The sequence below is a fragment of the Leptinotarsa decemlineata genome, unplaced genomic scaffold, assembly GCF_025532065.1.
Source record: "Leptinotarsa decemlineata unplaced genomic scaffold, Ldec_3_MD MMD2_tig00000035_RagTag_RagTag, whole genome shotgun sequence".
Lineage (NCBI taxonomy): Eukaryota > Metazoa > Arthropoda > Insecta > Coleoptera > Chrysomelidae > Leptinotarsa > Leptinotarsa decemlineata.
The window spans coordinates 13237991-13262400 of record NW_027412540.1 but is presented as its reverse complement, the minus strand read 5'-3'; the positions used below and the strand labels follow the sequence as shown (position 1 = coordinate 13262400).

General features: G+C 37.1%; 1 protein-coding gene across 2 annotated transcripts; it reads right to left on the bottom strand.

Moving 5' to 3' along the window:
• Nucleotides 1–3: 3 nt before the first annotated feature.
• On the bottom strand, nt 4–19371 carry LOC111510782 (farnesyl pyrophosphate synthase). Of its 2 annotated transcripts, XM_023166734.2 has the most exons (5): nt 19111–19371; nt 18225–18501; nt 13799–14072; nt 13644–13741; nt 4–2042 (listed from the first exon to the last, which is right to left on the bottom strand). In XM_023166734.2, exons 1-5 carry the CDS (start codon nt 19287–19289, stop codon nt 1701–1703), a joined length of 1170 nt encoding a protein of 389 aa, XP_023022502.2. In that variant the 5' UTR covers nt 19290–19371; the 3' UTR covers nt 4–1700. The 2 variants fall into 2 exon arrangements, with proteins under 2 accessions (XP_023022502.2, XP_023022494.2); XM_023166726.2 differs by having other exon boundaries at nt 13644–14072; nt 19111–19368.
• Between the last annotated feature and the right edge of the window lie 5039 nt (nt 19372–24410).

Below are 24410 nucleotides of genomic sequence, written 5' to 3'. Positions count from 1 at the left end.
TGCAAATTTTTTCAAGAAATTTATTGAAGAAGTAATTGATAATTTCAATAAAACACAAAGTGTTACTTTATAAGTGCAAGCCAAGTTATTGAATGGTGCAAGAAAATAATTGAATACGTGGGTACATGGGTAAAGTTCACACTAAGTCCTATAGGTTTGTCCTTCGTCAAATCCAGAATATGTTAAATGAGGAAATAATATGCTTTCCTGCGGTGAGCCGATATGATCTCAAGATCATGTAGAACAACCATCATAACATAGTGATCTGAATGGAATCTGCAGAGTTCAAAGATGAAATATCGATACTTCATTCGTTTTTCCTCCTCTTTTCGGACAATATTCACTTTACCTGGAGTTGAAAACTCCATGAAGAATATTGTCTTGATCAGTTGATCAGGTTTATTAGCTGGTATGAGCCTGAGAGTGGGGAATAAATAGTTCCAATAAATTCAGCACTTCTCATTTCCCACAACGAATTCAGTATCATCTGGAGCATAGAGCAACATCAGTGTCTCGTCAATAACGTAAAAGCGCCGTAGATGGACCGCATTATGTCGTCGGATATATGCTGAGACCTCATATGCTGGAGATGCTGACAGCAAGGACATGAGAGTCTCAGGCACCTCGCGGCAGAACCTGCACCTTGTATCAGGAACTGTCAGACGCAACTGCGGTAGCCTAAAATGTTACAGACACCATCCTGGCGGGCCATCATGAACTCCTTAGTTTTAGACTTAGGCCTACAAAACCTGAGGGAAGCGAAGGTTTTGTGCTTTGATAAGCCGAAGTTTTCAATGTTGCTGCCCTAGAAAAAAAGCTTCATGGTCGCAGACCATGAAGATGAGATAATCCGTGCTCCTGATGAATTCACAGGCTCCATCCAGTACCATTCTATCGTGTAGACACTCCAAAGTCAAAAGTACACGGTCTTCTTGTTATCCGTGGAACGGAAGATTTGGGATGCAAATTCCTTTGGAGATGAATTACTTTTTGGTCTTTACGTCGATTTGATACAGCTCATTCTTACTCTCCTCCAAACGAGTAGAGTAAGAATGAAACGGCAAGCATATTCCTAGCTCTTTACTGTTCTTTACTGTTGTAACCTCTTGCGTTCTTCCACCCCGAGGTAATTATACGTCTCTCCGGCATCCACATGGTCCAGAATGCTTCCTTTTACAAGCTGCACGTCCTCTCCATAATTCATGTATCGTCCTTTTTTGATATGGACAGTTGCACATTTGAGTGCGGAAAGCCGGTAATGTTTTGAGATTCAAGAGTAGAAAGGGCATCATTCCACCAAGGACTCCAATAATCAGAACAACCATCTTGACAGAGTGGTCTGGATAGAGTAAGCGGAGTTCGAAGAGAAAACCTCGATATTTTATCCGTTTTTCCTCCTTTTTTCGGACGATATTCGTCCCGCCAGGAGCTGAAAACTCCACGACAAATATTGTCTTGGTCTGGTGGTCAAAAAGGACTACATCAGGCTTATTAGTTTGTATGAGCCTGAGGGTGGGAAATGAATAGTTCAAATAAATTCGGCACTTCTCATTCCCCGGAGCGGAGGGCAACACCGGTGTCTCGTCAATACCGTCAATATTATTGTTATTATTATTATAAATACTATTATTATTTACATATGTGAGAGAATAGGTATCGATATATTTCGATGGAATACGTTTTGCAATATCAGTTGGGGCTTAGAATGACCATTTATCATTATACACCAAATCAAGAAATCGGTAAAATAAATCATGCGGCAAAAAGACAGGTAGAAGTGAAATTCTATGTTGAATATCGATGTATGTTTGTTCCTTATATCTTTTGTACTCTTCTTTCAAATTCATCTCATCGTATAGATTACGGATGATTTGATATGACTTATCATTATCCTTTCCGTAGTTTTCTTTCATTAAAATTTTTTGGCGATCGCTAGCTTTTTCAAGAGTTCTGACTGCTAGCCAAGAAAATTTGCCTTCTCTAATATCGGTACCAATTTTGCCAGTTTCTTCCGGATTTCCGTAAATGTCCAAGAAGTCGTTCTGTAAAAAAATATTAGGTATTGTATAATCATGAATGAGTAGAAGTCAGTAGAAAATTGGTAATGAATAATTGTTAGTTACTCTTAGACAAGTCACTAGATTGTTTAACCTAATTCCTAAACAAGGACAAAGTGCATTATTGAATAAACACATTTTTCACTAATGAGAATCCATAATTTTCATGATCTTTCAAGTTGAAAATTCATTAAGCGAAACGAAATCACCCCTTCTCAACAGAAACAATCCTGAATAAAAACACAAACCTAGCTCACCAGATAGCGCTAACCAAATACATTTCTGGACACAACTGTCCTTAAAGGAGAATCCTAAATAAGTGAGGGCGGTGACATATCCACTTACGAAGACGCTCGCCGCTTTGGGAGCCTTGAGAATTAAGTTCTTTGTCGATCCCATCGATGTCTGAGAGAGAAAGAATTTCAAGAAAGTAAACATGCCGGTACATCGAAGAAAGCAATATAGTCGTCTCAAGCAAGTGGCACTGAAATACAGCTCAATGTGATATTTCTACCCGCCCCTTGAGGATGCCGCTAACGAGCCATTAAAATAGTGACTTGCGATAAAGAGCATCAAAAGAGGCGGCCGACGGTGTTTCTCATATTGGGTTAAAGAATATTGAATTAAACAATAATTACAAATGTAGAAAGGGCAAAAAATTACTGCATTTGATAAATTAGCTTTTTGAAAAAAAAATCTAATTTGTCAGTAACTTCAATTTATGAAATTTTGCATTTAAAAATAAATATGTAGATATCATCTGGTGATGTTTTAGAGACTATTAATTTTCTTTACCCATCCTATTTAAATCAAATTATAAGTTGTGGTTATGATTCGTCTTTTGATGTAAATCAATTTAATATTATTATCGACACTGATAACAAATTGATCGTAGGTTTGATAATAATAATAAGGCAGAAGTGGCAGCAACTATGAGTGCACCCTCCACCTCTCCCACTCCATCCTCAACAACAAGGGCACCTCTTGCGGAGGGCGCCAAGAGCTCCGCCTTGGAAAAAGGCAAGGAACCGGCTGCCACCGCAGGAAAGCGCCCTCACGCGAGTACCTCCACGGAGGGAACCCCAAGAAGGTTGAAGAAGCTGCGCAGCGACAGAAATGTCGCTGCACCTTCCAAAACCTTCGTGGAGGCCGCCTTGAGACACCTCAAGGTAGCCATCATAGATGAGACTAACCCGTACGGTAAGGTTACCGCAGAACGAGAGAGTCTCATCAAAAAACAACTGTTGGAGGAGCTGGACAAGATCATCTTCTCCGCCTCCAGCAACAACAGCAAACCGCCCACGTTCAAGTCGTGGACATACTCCGGTGAAATCATCAGAGTGGTCTGCGATGACGACGTGACGCTAGAGTGGCTGAAGAAAGCCACAATGAATACTAAGCCATGGGAGGAGGCATCACTTGCAGTCGTCAGTGTGGATAAGCTCCCGAAGCTTACCAAAGCCTCACTCTGGATCCCGGAGGACGTCCACAAGACGACATCCGGTGAAAAGGAGAGGGTGCTGGGTCGGCTAAAGGCGCAGAATCCTGACCTGAAGGTAGCAAGATGGTGCACCTTCCATCATGAGGTTAAGATGAACCCACAAGGACACCTCTTCGTCTTCGGGATCGGAGAAGATGATATGGCTGTCCTGAAGAAGAAGTCGATGAGGTTAAGCTACGCGTTTACCTCACTGACTATTAGGGCAACAATAAAAGAAACAGAGGGTACCTCTGAAGACCCTAGGTCCTTGGAAGTTGAACCACCTAAAGTGGATATTGACCCCAAGGCCACCATGGGTCCCGAAAAGGAAGTCGAAGCATCTGAACAGATGACATTCGATGACCTGACGGAGGAGGCACCCAAAAACAGCGAGGCCACCTCCTCCTTAGCAGGGGAGCAGATGGACCTCTAAAGGTAACTTTGTATCCAACAACTGTCTCATGGGCAAGGACGTTGGAAAAAAAGTAAAAATAATACAATGCAACCTCCAACACAAAAAGGCGGCAACGGCAACACTATGTCGCCACCTTGATGTATTGGAGGAGGCAATAGCTTTGATCCAGGAGCCCTGGATAATTAAGACCAAAATTACTGGTTTCAGTAGTTTAACTGGTCAAATTTTCAGCTTACCAAGCAACCAGCAACCTAGGACGGCTGTCTACGTTCCTAGGAAATACAGAGCGTTTCCGATGGCACAATTCAGCACCTCAGATCTCACTGCGGTCAAAGTTGAATGTCCAGTTGGGAAAGGCAAATATATGGCGTTGATAATCGCATCGGTGTACCTCCCTTCAGATGCAGCCACCCTACCCCCGACCAGAGAAATGGAAGTACTAGTGGACCACTGCCTCAACCAGAGAGTGGAGCTCATATTGGGTTGCGACTCAAACTCTCACCACGTGAGCTGGGGCAGCAAGGATATCAACGCCCGAGGTAAGTCACTATATGAATATATAATACAGAAAGATCTGACAATCTTGAACAGAGGCACGGAGCCAACATTTATTAATGCCCGTAGCCAAACGTTAATAGATATCACGCTCACGACAGCCGAAATATCAAACAAAATCCAAGACTGGCAAGTCTCGGACCATATCTCTATGTCAGACCACCGCTGGCTGACCTATACGGTAAGCCAGGATCTCAGGACTACTGTGAAATCCCGTGACCCGAAGAGGACGGATGTAGCTCTCTACAATCGACTCTTAAGAGGAGCTCTGCGGGAAACAGAGGTCCTGACTCCTGGCAACAATGAAGAACTGGAAAGGTACACAGTATCTATCCACAACAAAATAGACACTGCCTATAAGGAATCCTGTCCAATGAGGATGGTTCAAACGCATGGCACAACCAACACATGGTGGTGCCCTGAATTGGAACACCTCAGGAAGACAGCGAGAACGACCTTTAACAAGGCAAAACGTACAAGACTCGAAGAGGACTGGGTTATATATCAAGCCAACCTCAGAGAGTTCAAAAAAGTCTGCAGACGAAAACAAAGAGAAGCCTGGAGAGCCTATTGTGAGGCAGTCGAAGACTTTCCACTAGCTTCTAGGCTACAGAAGGCACTCTTAAATGACCACCAAAAGACTATCGGCATCCTGACGAGGAAAAATGGCGACAAAGCCGCCAACCTCCAGGAGAGTGCTGAGATTCTTATGGAAACTCACTTCCCAGGTTCTGTCTTTCCTGGAACGGCGAACTGGACGGATGTACCAATAACACCCTCACAATATGACTGGCAATATGCTAGTACAGTAATTGATGAGGACAAAATAAGATGGGCTATATCGGGCTTTTCCCCCTTCAAGTCACCAGGGCCTGACGGTATAAGACCAGCCCTACTTCAGTGGGGACTGGACACTCTTATGCCACACCTGGTTGGAATATTCAGAGCCTCTCTAGCTCTGAGGTATATTCCCAGTAAGTGGAGAGAAGTAAGAGTAGTATTTATACCCAAACCAGGTAGGATGGACTACACCCTACCAAAAGCATTCCGACCAATTAGTCTCACATCGTTTTTCTTAAAAACCATGGAGAGGCTATGTGAGCGGTACATAAGAGATGAAGTACTTGGTAACAACCCACTTCATCCAAATCAGCATGCATATACCCCGGGAAGGTCTACTGATTCTGCCCTTCACCATGTGGTTGGCAGAATCGAGAGATCATTGGACAACAAAGAATCCACCCTAGGTATATTCATAGATATTGAGGGAGCGTTTGATAAAACAACCTTTCCAACAATTACCCAGCAACTACACTCCAGGAATGTACCCCTGGTAGTAGGAGAATGGATACTCCAGATGCTCTCTAGCAGAGCAATAAGTATTAATGTAGAAGACATCACAGTTAAAGGACTGGTCATGAGGGAATGTCCACAGGGAGGGGTCTTATCACCCCTTCTCTGGAACATAGTTCTGGATACCCTAATTAATCACCTTAACAAAAATGGATTCTACACAATTGCATACGCAGATGACATAGTTATCTTGCAGACCGGCAAATTTGTAAACACACTGTGCGATAGAGCGCAGGATGGGCTCAAATTGATAGAAACATGGTGTAAGGAACACTCACTGTCGATCAATCCCAAGAAGACTGAGATGGTCCTTTTCACCAGGAAAAGAAGTTTAACGGGCTTAAAACCTCCCGAAATCTTCAAAAGCCAACTGAACTTCTCTGAAGAGGTGAAATACCTTGGTATTATCCTCGACAAGAAGCTAACATGGAACTCTCATCTACAGAGCAGAGCAAAAAGAGCATACGTGGCTTATGAGCAATGTCGGAGGACAGTGGGACGCGCATGGGGTCTTTCACCCCGTGTAGTCGCCTGGATCTACACTGCAATAATAAGACCTATGTTAACGTATGGAGCCATTGCATGGGGACCGAAAGTTCTACAAGCAACGGCCATCCAAAAATTATATCAAATACAGCGACTGGCTTGTTTAAACATCACAGGAGCCATGAGAACAACACCAACCGCGGCAATGGAATTAATCACGGGTCTGACCCCTCTGGATCTGTACGTTAAGGAGGTTGCGTTAATGGCCATGATACGATTGCACACGGCTGGTGTAAACCTAGAAGTAGGAATGGGTCGATTGAGGCTGGGCCTATGGCGGGAAGCGCTTACTGCGCAACCTCTGCTGCAGGCAACAAGTGATGCAATTGAACCCAGGTTTGTGTTTAATAAACCCTACAAAATACAAATTAAGCAGAACACAGAGTCAGATGCTACAAATGCAATACGGATTTATACAGATGGCTCAAAAACCAAAGAAGGTTCAGGATGTGGAGTGTACTCCAGATCACTAAGCCTAAGGATTAAATGGGGAATGGGAAGAAATACCAGCGTGGTCCAAACAGAACTGGCTGGTATCTCAATCGCCACAAAAGAAATAACCAAGAAAAGAATTTCTGGCAAAAACATTACAATCTGCACTGATAGCAGACAAGCACTATTAGCCTTGAACAGACACCGTGTTACTTCAGGACTAGCACTAGAGTGCCACCAAGATTTAGCCAAAGCCTCGGTAGATAATAACATTATCCTGAGGTGGGTTAAAGGGCACGAAAGGAGTAAAGGTAATCGCATTGCCGACTCTTTAGCCAAGGAAGCGGCTGGACTAAGAATTTTAGGACCAAGTGGCACCCACGGCCTGATGACATCGACAATTGCGGAACTAGTCAAATGTTACACCCATGCTCAATCTTTAAAGAGATGGGATGAAATCAAAGGATGTAATCTTGCCAGGATCACCTTGGGCGACCCTGGGAAGCTGGCGCCGAAGAAATATCTGGCGATGACCAGGAAAAATCTACGCCTTACAGTAGGATTTCTGACTGGCCACTGTCAGCTAAGGAAACACCTACATAATATGGGGCTAGTGGACACACCTCTATGCAGGATGTGTGAACAGGAAGATGAGACTGTCAGGCATATCCTGTGCGAGTGCCCAGAGTTATCGTCAATAAGAGAGTGTGTGTTCGGCGAGTCTTGGCCTACACCTGCCGATATAAAGGAGATGTCTCCCAGCGACCTGTCCACCTTCCTGGAAAGGACAGGATGGACGACGACCTAGGAGGACAACTCCTCGGGAGGATGTACAATGGGTCACATGTGGCCTAAGTGCGTGGGCTTACACTCACCCTCCCTACTCTACAGATACAGAATAATAATAATAATAATTCATTTATTTCGCTTGTTAAAAAGTACATAACAGTGGATAATTCTGTCAGTACAATAACTAGGAAAACGTCATAAGATTTTCATATACATATATTTTCATATACATATATCACACACAAGTATTTATCTAAATATTTTAAAAGAATTGTGATAAAAAGATGAAAAATATATGTAGACACATGAAAGTAGCGAAATACTACAACAGTAAAATTGAGGATAATGGTTATAATTAAAAAAGTTTAAAATAATGGTAATGTCGAATAGTGACAAGAACGTTAAAGAAGACAAAAAAAAACACCTAACCTAAAATTCCTCAAGGGTGTAGCAATTTTTTTCTATGAGAGCAGCTTTTAGTCTTGATTTAAAAATATGACATTTGGCGCATTCTCTACCGAATCATCAAGCTTATTGTAAAATTTTGGTCCAAGAAAAAGGTGGCCTTTTCGGTATACGGTGGTTCTGTGCATATGGGGTATTAATAAGTTTTTACAGCGGGTTGGGTATTTATGCTGATTAGATATAAAATTATGACCATTCTTGTACATGTATAAGCATAATTCATAAATATAAATACCCGCAACAGTGAATATTTTGAGTTCTTTGGAAACGTTTCTACACGATAGCCTCCATCCTATACGAGGAATAGTTCTGATGGCATATTTCTGTAGTGTAAAAACCCTCACTGCAAAAGATCCAGTGCCCCAGTTCAGTATTCCATATCGTATATGACAGTGTATTGATCCATAGTACAGATTCAACAAAACTTGTTTACTGCAACGGTTTGACATAGCATAGCAATTTCTGCGGAGTTTGTCGCAAAGACTTTCAATGTGAGGGATCCAGGTGAACTTGTACTCAAGTGTAAGGCCAAGCATCTTTGTTGTTGAGCAATATTCAACTCGTTCTCATAAATGCTAAAATTGTCATGAGCAGAATTTAGCGACAATTTCAATAATGATGTTTTCGTGATGTTCAGTGACAGTTGATTTTTTTTGCCCATGTTACTAGCTACTTAAAATCTGTCTGTTTAAAATCTGTTTTTCCGTTAACCAGCTGTCGCACCCCTACGAACGACAACCCTCAGAAGTCGAAACTTGTGCTAGCTAAGGATTAACGAGGTCTTACATTTTAACGTGTGATTCCTAACACGGGTTGGATGATAGCAAGTGAAGATCGAACATGGCTGTCAATTCGAGTGAGTGAACAAAGCACCTACGCCGAACCGCTTGGCTACCGACCGACCTGCTCATAGACATTCTCTGTTTTCTCTGCAAGTGCTATTGCATTGCTCTCCTTGATGGGTAAGTTGGTGTCGTCTGCATAAGCAACCATATGTATTTCTGTGAGACTATTCATGAACTGCAACAAGTCATTCGCATATATCAGAAACAGTAAGGGGCCAAGAATTGAGCCTTGTGAAACACCCTGTTCAATGGTTGCTAACTGACTTACAGTTTTTTGAATCACTACTTTTTGGGTCCTGCCATGCAAATAAGACTTACTTAATTTCAATGCGATTCCCCTCACGCCATTTCGTTCCATTTTCTGAAGTAGAAGTATGTAATTCACACTATCGAAGGCTCTGGAGAATGAAGATGGATGAATTCTTCGAGACGTCACCAGATAAGTATAGATATAAATAGAATAGGTTTCCGCGGTTAAAAATTTTAACATCTGAATTTCCGCGCTAAAAGTTTTGCATTGTTCGACGTTTCGGTGTCCACTGTATAACTATATATATATATATATATATATATATATATATATATATATATATATATATATATATATATTATATATATATATATATATATATATATATATATATATATATATATATATATATATATGTATATATATATATATATATATATATATATATATATGTATATACAGTGTGTCCAAGATAAGGATCCTAAGCATGGGAATCGCAGTACCTGTTGGAGATACAGCTTAGGTTAAATTAGGAAAAAGTTGTGTTCTTTAAAGCTTATCTACATGCCGTTTAGAAACTTGAAGAATTTTCATGGCCTGCTGAGATATTTGGGAAAAAACGAGAATTTGACAATATCAATTTTATTTTTTTCTGACTTTATTTGAAAAGATATCAAAAAACGAATAACACTTTTTCATTGGCACTTTCAAGGTACTACACGATGGTATTTTTAGTTTTTATATCCGACGTTTCGTTTTCAAAAAACCATCATCAACTTTATTTTTTTAAATAGCCCGAAAAAAAGGACACCCTGTATCTGATTCCATTTTTTTATTACAAATTCAACGATGTATCACATGCCATTGTTTTCTTTTTAGTTTAAGGGAAATTTGCATTTTTTCTATTTTCAAAATGTATTTTTAAGTAGGTTAATAATGATTTTTTTAAAGTAATGAAAACAACAAAGAAATTAACGCATTTTTTATTTAATTCAAAGGAGGTGTTCAAACAGGTTTCCGTTATTTTCCAAACATAAGTATGATCTTCTAACTGTAGAACTTAAAACATCACGTAACATCTCTGGTGTGATACTGTTAAATGCGACAGTTACAGATTCTCGTAACTGCTGTTCAGTTTCAAAAGAATGTTGGTAAACCCGGTTTTTAACAAAACCCCATATGAAGAAGTCCAGAGGAGTTAAGTCAGGGGATCGCGCTGGCCAAGACACTTCACTAAAGGTTCCAATCCACCTTCCAGGAAATCGCTGCGAAAGATACTCTCGAACTTGTCTAGAATTATGTGCAGGAGCACCGTCTTGTTGAAACCAACAGTTATTGACCTGTGCCAGAGGTAAATTATCTAAACAGTCTTCTACATAGTTTTGCAATAAATGATGGTATCGTTCGGCGGTCAAAGAATTATAGTAAAAAAACGGACCTAGTATTTTAGTTCCTAAAATTGCACACCACATATTAAACCCAAAACGTTCTTGATGTCTTGATATTTTCTTAACACGCTGATTTTGCTGAGCCCAGTAATGCGTATTGCGGCGGTTGAAGATACCATTATTAGTGACCATACTTTCGACGGACCATATTATTTTTGAAGGGAAATTATAATCTTCTTCACACGCGCGTGTATATCATTCGCAAAAATTTCGGCGCCGTTCGAAATCCCCTGGTTTAAGTCCTTGGCAAATCCTAAATTTATAGGGGTGATATCTATTTTTACGCAAAATAAATTGAGCTGTGGATTTGGCTACTCCTACATTATTTTCGATTTGCCTAGTTGATATTTCAGGGTTCTCAACAACTGCTTGTAAAACATTATTTTGGGCTTCTTCTGAAGATTCATTTTTTCGAGATAAAACAGGCTTAAGATACATTGCTGCTGTATTTACAGTATTTTTGTGGCACAAAATGTAGCACGTTAGCATGTCAAACTTTTCTTCATGGCTATAATGCTCACCCGGCATATTCGACGATAATAACACAATATTATCTATTCAACAATAAACAATAATAACGACAACAGTAACAATAACTCTAAAAACAACAACTCGACAAACAGGCTAACAACAACGACAATTACTATTTTATCGTGTAATTAAATAATATTTGACAGGCTCGGTGACAGGTATTTACGTCAAAGCATTTGTTTGCAACGCCTACTTAAAGTTTTTTTTTTAAAATAGAAAAAATGTAATTTTCCTTTAAACTAAAAAGAAAACAATGGCATGTGATACATCGTTGAATTCGTAATAAAAAATGGAATCAGATACAGGGTGTACTTTTGTTTCGGGTCTTATAAAAAAATAAAGTTGATGATGGTTTCTTGAAAACGAAACGTCGGATATAAAATCTAAAAATACCATCGTGTAGTACCTTAAAAGTGCCAATGAAAAAGTGTTATTCGTTTTTTGATATCTTTCCAAATAAAGTCAGAAAAAAATAAAATTGATATTGTCAAATTCTCGTTTTTCCCAAATATCTCAGCAGGCCATGAAAATTCTTCAAGTTTCTAAACGGCATGTAAATAAGCTTTAAAGAACACAACTTTTTCCTAATTTAACCTAAGCTGTATCTCCAACAGGTACTGAGATTCCCATACTTAGGATCCTTATCTTGGACACACTGTATATGTATATGTATATATATATATACATATATATATATATATATATATATATATATATATATATATACATATACACTTACATCAAATGAGATATTGCGATAATTTGTAATCTGAAAGAGTATACAGAGATTCGTTGAGTTATTCTTCACTGGATGACTCAGTTGCGTTAGGATTGATGACAAGTGGAATTATTTTTACTGATAATGGGTCTATGTGATCATCCAGATCCCACATCTTTGCTTCCATTCTGATTCTTTTCTGGATACAGTTTTCCCAAGCTTCTTGGTCGACTGTTTCCAGAGTACTGTATAGGAATTTCTTTACTTCACAGGTTGAAGTTTACTTGCGATGAATCCTTCACCTTGAGCCCAAACCAACTCTATTGGATTCAATAAATTGATGGATATAGAAGTTACTACGTGGTAGGAAATCATAATAAAAAAATAAATGAAACTTTCTATGTTTTTACCACTTTCACTTGTAACTAACGTTACTGGAGTTTCATCCTATACGAACATTTTCAAACTTATACAATAAATTGGATTCAATTCACAGTGATAAGGCGGCAACCGAAGAACCGACATTTCTTCAGTCTTCGCCATCTCATCGATGATATACCTGACGAATTTTGACTTATGACGTTTAGCCAAGTTGAGGAGCTCCGCTTTTAACGTGGTTGATTCGAAAGGAATAGCTTCCATTTGTAACCACTCAGTAATATCTGCCTTCCTCCAACATGATGTCGGCAGCTTCTCAACTCATCTAGGTAACTTGCGTTATTCATTACTACTACGGATCCCTGCGGAAATTTTACAAGTATGTTTTTAAACCATTCTTCTTATACTATGGCCTTCATTTCTTGATGATAATTCCCATTTTTCTTCGACTCAAACAGCGTCAATACATTTTTCACGAATTCCTCACTGCTGCCTATGTGACTGGTGATCAGACGATGACCTTTTCCAACTGGAATTTTCAAACCTTTGGACCAACCTTTCATGAGGGCTCGTCTTTCACTTTTGATGTTCTGGTCTTGCCAAACCTTCGAGACGATATGACCCTCATTGACCCATGTTTCATCCAAATAAAAAATAGATATTCCCAGTGTTCTGGCTTTCTTTATTTCCCTCAATTAGTTTCTTCTCCATTCTACAATCTCTGATTTTTCTATTAACATGCTTTTTCTATCTTGGTTTCCAAAAGTGGAGTTCAGCTCTTGTAGTTCTTCTTATATAAGGAAAAAACTGTCCTCACGAATAACTAACAAAACTTTACTTGAAGTAGGTATTTCGTTTTTTATGTAAAAAGATAGAATTCTCGACTTCTTCGTCGATAACCAAACACTTTCTGCCAGTGAATACTTTATGCTCCAGAAGCTGTTGTTTTCCCTGAGTTCCTTCTTGAAGAATTATAAACATTAGCTTTGAATTAGTACACATAAATTCAGTTACAGTTCAAAACCAATTCATTTTTCTAAAATAAAAACTGATAATTTCATAACTGATCGACTCCCGATCAAACACAGCGGGAACCGAAATAGGGGCTATACATAAGTTCAAACTTCTGGAAATTGTTTGTGATATCAAATTTTTTTTTTCTGAAATATCGAAAAAAGTCAGTTTGGAAATATCTTATGAACATCAATGATGAAAAAAATCTACAAAAAATACCTCATATTTAAATTTTCAAACGCCTACTTTCGAAAAATTTTGACCGGAAGAATAACCGGAAAAACAACCTATAGAAGTTCCATTTTAATTTTTTGAGTTAATTTTTTGTTCGCAAAGAACTGATAATTAATATAGTACAAAATTTTACCTGTATTTGACAGTAGGTTCCCATAGATGACAAAAGTGACTTGACTTGGTGGTGAATTTCCTTATCTGAAATGTTCGCTAGAAACATCGCTGCTGCAACTGAGGTATACATCGCCAAATGTACAGTCTTACCAATAGTCAAGGTGATATAGTTACCAAGTGTGAAATCATCTAGATTTCTGGGCATCATATCCAGAGATTGCCCGATAAATGTTGTGAAATTAGATTCCAGAAAGTGCTCTAGAAGATTCACGTATTGTGGGTGTGTGGAAAAATATTTCTTCAGAATGTAGTAAACACCATTTTCCAAGTAAACACCATCTATGATTGCTCTCATTCCGACATTATTTTTTCTGAACCAGCAGAGTTTTCCTCCCCGTGTCCATGAATTATCAACTATATCATCAAACATGAGCACGAATGATTCTACCTACAATAAAATAGAGTTGGAATATACAGAGTATAACATAAGTACGTTAAAATATTCAAGTGACGTATTCATGACATAATTTCAAGAAAAAAAGTCTATATGAACTTGTGTCCGAAAATGCTTCGTTTCGGAGATACGGGGTGTTGAAATTGAATTTTTTGTTCGCTTTTTGAAAATAACTTGCAAAAAATAGGTTATTTGCACGAAATTCGGTACCCGGGGTTTTTTAACGTGGAAAATCATAATTTCTTAATAATTTTCATGTAACATCTAGAGGGCGCTGCGTACGCTATCATTATTTATTTCAAATTGCCCTAACTTTTTTGACAGTAAACGTTTGGTACTTTTCATGGAAAAATCTAATTCCCACACCTTTTCCAAGTTATAAAGGTACACCTCCTCAACAACGCTGGAGGTGATCGTTTTCGAGATATTTACAATTTTCTATATCGATGCATATTACTTCATAGCCAAATTTGACTCAATAATTTTTGTCACTCTCCGCTTGCAAATTAAGTTAATTGAATCGAGTAGGCTATGAAAGTTTGTTTATAAAAATAGAAGTTCGCTGTCACATTTTCAACTAATAATTGACAAATTCACAGTTCGGAGTTTATACAGTGATTTTTTGGTACCATGCCCGACTTTACGAATGCTGAAATGGCTGATATGGTTTTTGCAGACGGCTTGGCTGACGGAAATTCAAGCGAGGCCAGACGCATCTATCAGAAAAGGTATCCCAACGCGTGACTCCTTGTGCAGCAACATTTGCGAATCTTTTCCGGCGACTTTCCGAATCTGGAAACTAAATTTGTGGTGGATCTCGTCAAAATAAACAATTTTTTCCTATAAAATGTTTGAAGAAGAATGATTCGTTTTCGAAATACAGATTGTTTACATTTTTCAAAACATGGTAGGTTTTTGTCATAAGTTTTTTGCAATTTTAGTTATGTTCATCAAACTTTATACGCAGTATACCCGTACAGACTTCTTCTAAATTGAGCATTATCGAACTGCTAATTCAATCCAAACATTTCGGAGTTTGTAAAAAAACAATTCGGAGAAGTACTATGTAATTTATTAGGAAAATAAACATACAAAAATTGAACGCAACAACTATTACAACTGTTCAAAGTGACGACCCCCAACAGTAATACTAGCTTCTGCTCTCCTCATCAAAGAATTCCGCACCCGTTGAAAAACGCCCGGAGTGTTTCTTATCGTTTCGCAGCAAGCTATGATACGATCCCTCAATATTTCCTCGTTTTCGATGGGGCTAGCATGAACTAGTGATTTTAGGTGTCCCTAAAAAAATCGACGGGATTGAGGTCCGGTGACCTCGGGGGCCAATGCTCAATGCCTTCTCTTCCTATTCATCGTTGGGGATATGCTACGTCTAAAAAATGTCTTGCTATCACACTAAAATGAGCAGGAGCTCCATCGTGCATAAACCAAAAGTAATTTCGGAGACCAATGGGAACATCTTCCATAAGTTAGGAAAGCTCGTGTTCCAAAAAAAGTAGGTGAGCATCTCCATCCAAACGTAAGGGGAAAAAATAGGGCCCAACTAAATAATCCCCAATTATACCTACCCATACATTAAAAGAGAATCCTTCTTGGAAATGAGTTTGCGTTATCGCATGTGGGTTATCTTCCGCCCAGATGTGGTTGTTATGGAATTTCATGATACCATTTCTTGAAAAAGTAGCCTTATATGTGAAGAGGAATTTCGATAAAATTTGCGGATGTTGTTAGACTTTTCTTTGAAGCCATTGAGCAAATTCGATACGTGACTGGAAATCACATAGCGTAAGTGCCTGGACACGCTGAATATGATAAGGATATAATTGCTGTTCCTTTAAAATTCTGTAAACTGTCATGTGACTCACTGATTTTTCTTGTACTTGTCTCTGGATGTTCACTAATTTCAAAGTTTCCAGATTCGGAAAGTCGCCGGAAAAAATTCGCAAATGTCGCTGCACAAGGAGTCACGCGTTGGGGATACCTTTCCTGATAGATGCGTCTGGCCTCGCTTGAATTTCCGTCAGCCAAGCCGTATGCAAAAATCATATCAACCATTTCAGCATTCATAAAGTCGCGCATGGTACCAAAAAATCACTTTATAAACTCCGAACTGTGAATTTGTCAATTAATAGTTAAAAATGTGATAGCGAACTTCTATTTTTATAAACTAACTTTCATAGCCTACTCGATCTAATTAATTTAATTTGCAAACGGAGAGTGACAAAAATTATTGAAATCAAATTTGGCTATGAAGTAATATGCATCGATATAGAAAATTGTAAATATCTCGAAAACGATCACCTCCAGCTTCGTTGAGGAGGTGTACCTTTATTACTTGGAAAAGGTGTGGGAATTAGGTTTTTTCATGAAAAGCACCAAAAGTTTACTGTCAAAAAATTTGAAAAACATAATGACAGCGTACGCAGTGCCCTCTAGATGTTACATGAAAATAAATACGAAATTATGATTTCCCCCGGGTACCGAATTTCGTGATAATAAATTATTTTTTGCAAGAGTTATTTTCAAAAAGCGAATAAAAAAATTCAATTTCAACACCCCATATCTCCGAAACGAATCATTTTCGGACACAAGTTCATATAGACTTTTTTCTTGAAATTATCTCATGAATACATCACTTGAATATTTTAACGTACTTATGTTACACCCTGTATACTATTTCCCTTATTATCATAGGTTTCATTTTTCCTAATTACCTAATAGTCGACCCCTTTCTCATTTTTTTAAATTCAACTAAACGAAATACCGACTCCACATCTATTGAATAAACCCATACGTTGAGGTTGATATTGCACATTTTCTTTCATATAACTGTATACTTGGACTGTTCAAAAAATAAGGTGAATCAAATTTCTCGAGCTACGTGCATTCGATTAGCAATTTTTTTATATTTTTTTCATGTTGGTGCATTCGTCTCAAACATATTTTCACAGTTTCAGCTGTTTAATAGTGAGAGTAGTTGGTGAGAGGCATAAACTTTGTTTTGCGTGTTTGGCGATTATCTGCTATCGAAAAAAATGGATCAGAGAATTTGCATCAAATTTCTTGTAAAAGAGAGAGTTGAGTGCTCAAAAACATTCGAAATGTTGACAGTGGTGTACGATGAATGTACTCTGAGTCAGAACCGTCGCATGATCATCGCTCAGTAATTGTTGAATAATGTCAACGGCGATCCAGACTTGCTGAAAGGGGTCATTACTGGTGACGAATCATGGGTATATGGTTATGACATCGAAGTCATAGTCCAATCGTCCCAATAGAAGAGCCCAGGAGAGCCAATACCAAAAAGTTCGGTCAAATATCAAGGTTTTACTAACTGTATTATCCACTGAGTATTGTAATCTGAAGCCGCCCCTGACCGGTTGAATTGATACGCCAACCGACTCATCGAACAAACGCATGACCTCACCTCGAAAGAATGCTGTCTAGAACCGCCGGTAAAATTCTAGATGAGTACCGAATCGTCTACACAATTTTCGAATGGACTTTCACCGATATAAGCCCATCTTCCCGACCCACAAGGGCAGTTTAGAGAGTGAATCGAGCGGCTAAACAAGAAATTCGAATAGTGGAAATAAATTAAGCGTTAGTTGCTAAGTGTTGTAATGAATAAATGAGTTTGTGATTATTGAATTATTGTTGGAAATAAATTTTGCCACAGTATTATCTTGAACAATATACTCAACAGTACTATAATGCAATAATAATTTTATGAAAACAATGAAAAGTTTTGCGGAAACAAGCTGATGATTTTATTATTCATTAAATTATTGGAATTGTTGTATAAGTCAATAAAGAAGATGGACTGCCTAATAATTATATCTAATGTTATTAAGCAATCAATTTTTTTAGTGATCACTGGAGTAGACAAGCATAATGACTCATTTATTTCAGTGATATAAAAAAGCGTAGTTATTATTGAAATGCACTATTATAAATGACTGAAGAACTTCGGTCAATGACCCTTTGGTATTCACCAATAAATGACCTTTTTTATTATTATCACAAAAATAACACATCAGAATCTGATAAGTCTCTTTGAAACTTATTACAGTATTACCTTCAAATAGTAAATATTCGCACAGAAAATCTACATTACATCAATCTTACCATTCTTACACACCACCCCAATATCACAGCCAACTTGATATTTTCAGGGGTAAGATCATGTTTTTTCAACGCTTTATAAGCAACTACTGTGGCTATACCTCTTGCTTTTGTACCAAGATCCAAATTGTATGTCGCAGTTGTTGTGAGTTGTTTAACCAGCTCTTGATTTTCACAAGGCGGTACTTTGGTTAAAACTTCTACTATTTCAGGAAAATATTTCATAAATTCCTCATTCTCTGATGCTGAAAAGGGATTGACTATTGACGACGATGATGCTCTGAAAAAATGAAATACGGTGAATAATGCTCACAAATTTGGTTTTTGAAATGACTATTGAGTAGAGAAATTCAAAAGCTTGACGAAAATATGCTCCATCAAGAAAAGATGAACATGAATATTATCGGAAATGAAATGAAAGGGAATAGTTCATCTGGTTGATTACTTCGTGATAACTCAAGGGAGTCTGCTCGAATGAAATAAAATTAATTTATTGAAATAACCATTCTTTCATACATAACAAAAAAATTATTTACAAATATTTGCCCTAAGGGCACCTTCATTTTGGACTACATAATTTAAAATAAAAAGTTTTCTCCCTTCTGTCATCAGCCATCTTGGATTTGCATATTTTTCCACTAGTCAAGCCCTATTATTTGATATTCATATTGAGGTATTTGTGAAACAATATGTAATCCGCCATTTTGTAGCTGCGGCTATCTTGTATACCAAATATCAGATCAATCTGTCAACAGGATGGTGGGCAAACTTCAATTACTAAATTTGATCCAAACAAATAAACAAACAAACAAACAATTTATTTCAAATGAAAAAGGAAATGCTCTTCATTGCTTCTTCAATAGTTATTCAAGTGTTTCTCATCACTTACCTCGGAATGTTTTCCATAGAGAATTTTGACTTTCCAGTTTTCATTGCTTTAGTCTCAAAATACTTCATAGTCGAATAACAGGCATAATTTTCATATCCGATTATTCTACAGCTTTTTTCAATTTGTCTTACACCATTAATGTGGATTCTCAAAAATCTTATCTGTCTCATACAATTCATTTTTCCACATCAACAAACTTCGAAGTGCTTGTAATACACTGTAGCGGATCAGTAATGATCGAAATATAGAGAAATATTTTTAACTGGCAACCTTATCGTTGCAAGTTTTTGACAACTATATCATAATTATAAGTAATAGTAATACAGGAAATGTCATATACTCATTCTTTGGATCGCAACCTCAAATAACCGATACTAGTTATACAAATCTTATATTTTCTCCATGGTGAATTTGTTGTATATTAACGAATACGGTATGGAAATTTCAGGGCTTCGCATTCTAAATAATAGTTACCAACGAACTCGATGCACTGATTTCGTATTCGATACACTTTTTGTTCTGTCATACTTCTTATTATTTTTCTTAAATATCTTGGCTTCATTGTCTCTAACGTATATGTATGATATCAACGATAACTTCAATTTGTACTTTGATCCATTTTTTGATTCTTCATCTAACTTGAAAGTTTGGAATCCTATTGAATTTGTAATGGAAGACATCATTATGGAATTGCTGGAAACTGCCTGAAATGGTTTGAATCCTACCTTACAGGACGTAGACAGTTTGTTAAAACCAATAGTTGTTCAAGTACAAAGAATGTGAAAGCAGGAGTGCCACAAGGATCGATCTTAGGACCCATACTTTTTTTGCTAATATAAATCAGCAGAATTTATATGAAACCATCTGTAATGTGATCATCATTCCTAAATAATTACAATGAGTTTATTATGTCTTTTTCAATATTTCATAACAGATATCAATTTGATTTTATCTGACATTTATTTATAACCTATATCGGTTACCTGTTTTTTTAATTCGATGAATTTTGGTACACAAATCTTGAGATTTAAATTTCGCACTCTTTTGTATTTGTTTCCTGCCAAGTCCGTGAATTTCAATACATGTACAGGGTGTCCTCGCTTTACTTCTGTATATGAATTTTTTTGTGTTGTGAAAATCTCTAAACAATGTTGTTTTTGAGTCATTTTATAACAATGTATGTGTGTTTGTGTATGTATGTATATATCTGTCTGTTTTAAAATCTGTTTTTCCATTAATCAACTGTCGCCTCCATACGAACGACAACTCTCAGTAGTTGAGAACCTTGTGCGAGCTAAGGACTAACGAGGTCTTACCTTTCAACGTGTGATTCCTAACACGGTTGCAGAATCATCCCAGCTCCAACCAGATAAATTCTCTCGAGTTAAATATCCGAAATTATATATATATATATATATATATATATATATATATATATATATATATATATATATATATACGAATATGAAAGTTATTGAGTGTCTTGATATAGAAACAGAAGTTAATATCGGACATAGCACTCAAGAAAGTGGCAAACCATAGACACGTGTTTCGGGCTTTTGGCCCATCATCAGTATGGTGCAGCCAAGTGTAAGGATGGGCAACACTTGGTTACCAAAAGATGGAAATACAAATGCACGGAGCCACCAGCAGGAGCCAACCGCACATTTGTGGTTTCAGTTGATAGATCTTGTGTTTACAAGAAAACTATCAAAATCACCACGGAGGCAGCTATAGCTACCTGCGTGACATCCGGGTCCAGGAAATTATACGAATATGAAAGTTATTGAGTGTCTTGATATAGAAACAGAAGTTAATATCGGACATAGCACTCAAGAAAGTGGCAAACCATAGACACGTGTTTCGGGCTTTTGGCCCATCATCAGTATGGTGCAGCCAAGTGTAAGGATGGGCAACACTTGGTTACCAAAAGATGGAAATACAAATGCACGGAGCCACCAGCAGGAGCCAACCGCACATTTGTGGTTTCAGTTGATAGATCTTGTGTTTACAAGAAAACTATCAAAATCACCACGGAGGCAGCTATAGCTACCTGCGTGACATCCGGGTCCAGGAAATTATACGAATATGAAAGTTATTGAGTGTCTTGATATAGAAACAGAAGTTAATATCGGACATAGCACTCAAGAAAGTGGCAAACCATAGACACGTATTTCGGGCTTTTGGCCCATCATCAGTATGGTGCAGCCAAGTGTAAGGATGGGTAACCAAGTGTTGCCCATCCTTACACTTGGCTGCACCATACTGATGATGGGCCAAAAGCCCGAAACACGTGTCTATGGTTTGCCACTTTCTTGAGTGCTATGTCCGATATTAACTTCTGTTTATATATATATATATATATATATATATATATATATATAAATATATATATATATATATATATATATATATATATATATATATATATATATATATATATATATATATATATATATTTATTTGGATGATGCAACTGATTTTTCCTTTATTTTCAGTAGTTTACTATTAATGCAAGTTACAAAAAGGATTTGAAGCTCTATGACTTCTATTTGATTATCTGCGAGTGCTTTCGACAGCTGGTCGTGCTGTCATCTTCTAGGCACTCTTCCATCTGCTCTGCTATCTGCTATAGAAGAGTGACTAGAATATGACAGCACAACCAGCTGTCGAAAGCGTTCGCAGATAATCAAATAGAAGTCATAGAGCTTCAAATACTTTTTGTAACATTAATAGTAATATATATATATATATATATATATATATATATATATATATATATATATATATATATATATATATGTCACAGTGTCACCATTAAAGTGCGCACCATATGGGAAACTTTTTTTTTTCGAAAAGTTTCAATGAAGTTTAACTTCAGCACTTGTTTGTGCCTTAATTAATTTTAACTTAAAATGATGCGGTCAACTGCGACCCACTGACGTTCAGTGTTTGTCAAATTCAACTTTTTTTTATTGAAAAAGTGCATTTCTAGATCGAATTCAACAAAAAGTTGCTTTAAAAAGTTGTGTCTACGGCAATTTTATATCCATATGCCAAATTTTATACAACTAGGATAAAGTTAACGTTTTGCTTATTTTTGACAGATATCCCCTTTATTTTAAAAAACAATTTCGCTTAATTGTCATCAATTTATGTATACATAACAAACTCATCATGGAGTTTAACTTTTCTGATGAGTTTTTACTCATACGGACATTTTTAGAGAGAAATTAAAAATGTGCTATAAAAATTTTAACATGACTGGTGCAAAGTTTCAATCACTTGGCTTAAACAAACGTCAGTACCTTCAATTTTGAAAAAGCAGACACAACTCAAAAACTGCGATAAGTATTAATAAAATTACTAGAGTTGAAATTACATTAAAATTTCAATATTCAGTATTCACAGATTATTTATAAACACTAACTAGGGCGGTAAGGATGCTTAATCACGTTGAATAAAATTCTTAATTGAATTCATATTTTCACGTTAGTTATCATAATATAATTGAGTTTGTGTTTCAACATGTATCTCCGTGGGCTGGATAGTTTTTACAAGTATACCTATAGTTTTAAATTTCTTTATTAGTGGGTTATCATTTTCATTGAAAGTTACAAAGAAAATGTTCAGTAAAGAAATTAGAACTATTCACTTTTTTTTCAATCAACATTTTTTTTAAATTGTTATTTTTATGTTTTTGTTTCATATACAAAAAGCATATTGAAATTATGCCTGACATACATCTACACCCGGTATACAAATGGATGTACAATTAAAAATACTTACGGCATTATCAGTTTTATCTTTTTTTGTAATATAATGATAATTTGAAAGCGTGTGGTAGTTTCAAATGACCTTCGAATGACATACAAACAACATAAGAAGTGATAACTTTAGCATAATAATAATAATAATCTACAAAATACAAGCAACTTTTCATAATTTATAGTATTGCAAACAAAACACAGCAGTCATTTAGGTTCTAGTGAACCTGTCCATGACAACTTATTAAGAGCAGGAAACAATAAATGTACGAATGTCGCTGAGGTATTCAATTAATTTATTTATTTATTTATTAATTATTCAATTAATCAGCACGTTCTACCTCTTTTTTGATAGAAAGAATTAGTATTGCTATTCAACGTGGCAATGCTGCTTCAGTACTTGGAACTATTCCTCCTTCACATAATTTTGATGAGATCATGCATTGCCCTAATTTCAGTACGGAACTGAAACCTCTTCGAAACAAGCCGAGATATGTGGATATTCATCAGTCTCCTATCAAGGTTAATTCACAAGTGATTGATCCACCTTCTTTTTCAGTGCGGTCAGTGGACTCAAGTCATTCTTGCCCCCAAAAAATGAGTTGCAGTCCTCGTAGAAATGGTTCCCTTTCCGTGGAAGAGCTTCATGAAGCAAGAGCCGAATCGATCCCTCTACGAAACCCTTCTTCACTTGGAAGGATCGATCGCAGCTTGAGAAATGGTTCTTTTGGAGATTCTGTGAAACATGTTCTTCCTTACGAATCAGTAGATTCGTAGATTTCAGTTGTCCTGAAAATCTAGAGAAGAAAATTGGATTGGATAATTTAGGAAACACATGCTACATGAATAGCATTTTACAAGTGTTATTCATGACGAAGAATTTCAAGAACGAAGTTTTAATGATGAACGAGAACGGGAATGTTTCCTACTTATTCATCAAACTCAAACACCTGTTCATGCAGCTGCAGTTTCGTAAGAAGGTATCATCTTTCCCTCCAACCGATTTCCTGGAGTCTTTGAAGTCCACTAGATACTCGTTAGGACAACAAGAGGATTTTTCCGAATTCTTGGGGTTCTTGTTTAATACTCTTCGTGAGCAAAACAATAGCAAAATCAATACTCCTGACCGCTCTGGACTGAATGATTCCGTACAGCCCATCTCGTCTTGTGTTTGTAAATCTTTTGCTGGAAAAATCCTCACTTGTTTACTTTGTGGTAAATGTTCAAGAAGTACCGAAAACTTATGTGAATTTCTGGAACTTCATCTAGCTTTTCATAATATGACTAATAACCAGTCCGTGCAAAGCTCATGAAAATGGAATTTTTAACAGGCGATGATCGACTGTATTGTTAAACATGCGCCAAACTAACTGACTGTTATAAGGAAACAAGTATAGCTGAGGCAGCAGTCAATCTAATAATAACACTAATGATTTTCAAACAAGACTCAACGTCTAACGGAAGCAAGAAACTCTTTGGAAGGTTCGAAATAGATGAACATTTCAACATAGCAGACCACTATTATAATATTCA

What these genes read in the sequence shown, in the direction of transcription:
- LOC111510782 (XM_023166726.2), bottom strand. Translation starts at nt 19,289, where the DNA reads ATGAATTGTATGAGACAGATAAGATTTTTGAGAATCCACATTAATGGT. An exon ending in TGGGGTGGTGTGTAAGAATG is followed by an intron (nt 14,073 to 18,224) that starts GTAAGATTGATG and finishes ATTTTATTGTAG; the next exon opens with GTAGAATCATTCGTGCTCAT. An exon ending in GAACCTACTGTCAAATACAG is followed by an intron (nt 2,043 to 13,643) that starts GTAAAATTTTGT and finishes ATTTTTTTACAG; the next exon opens with AACGACTTCTTGGACATTTA.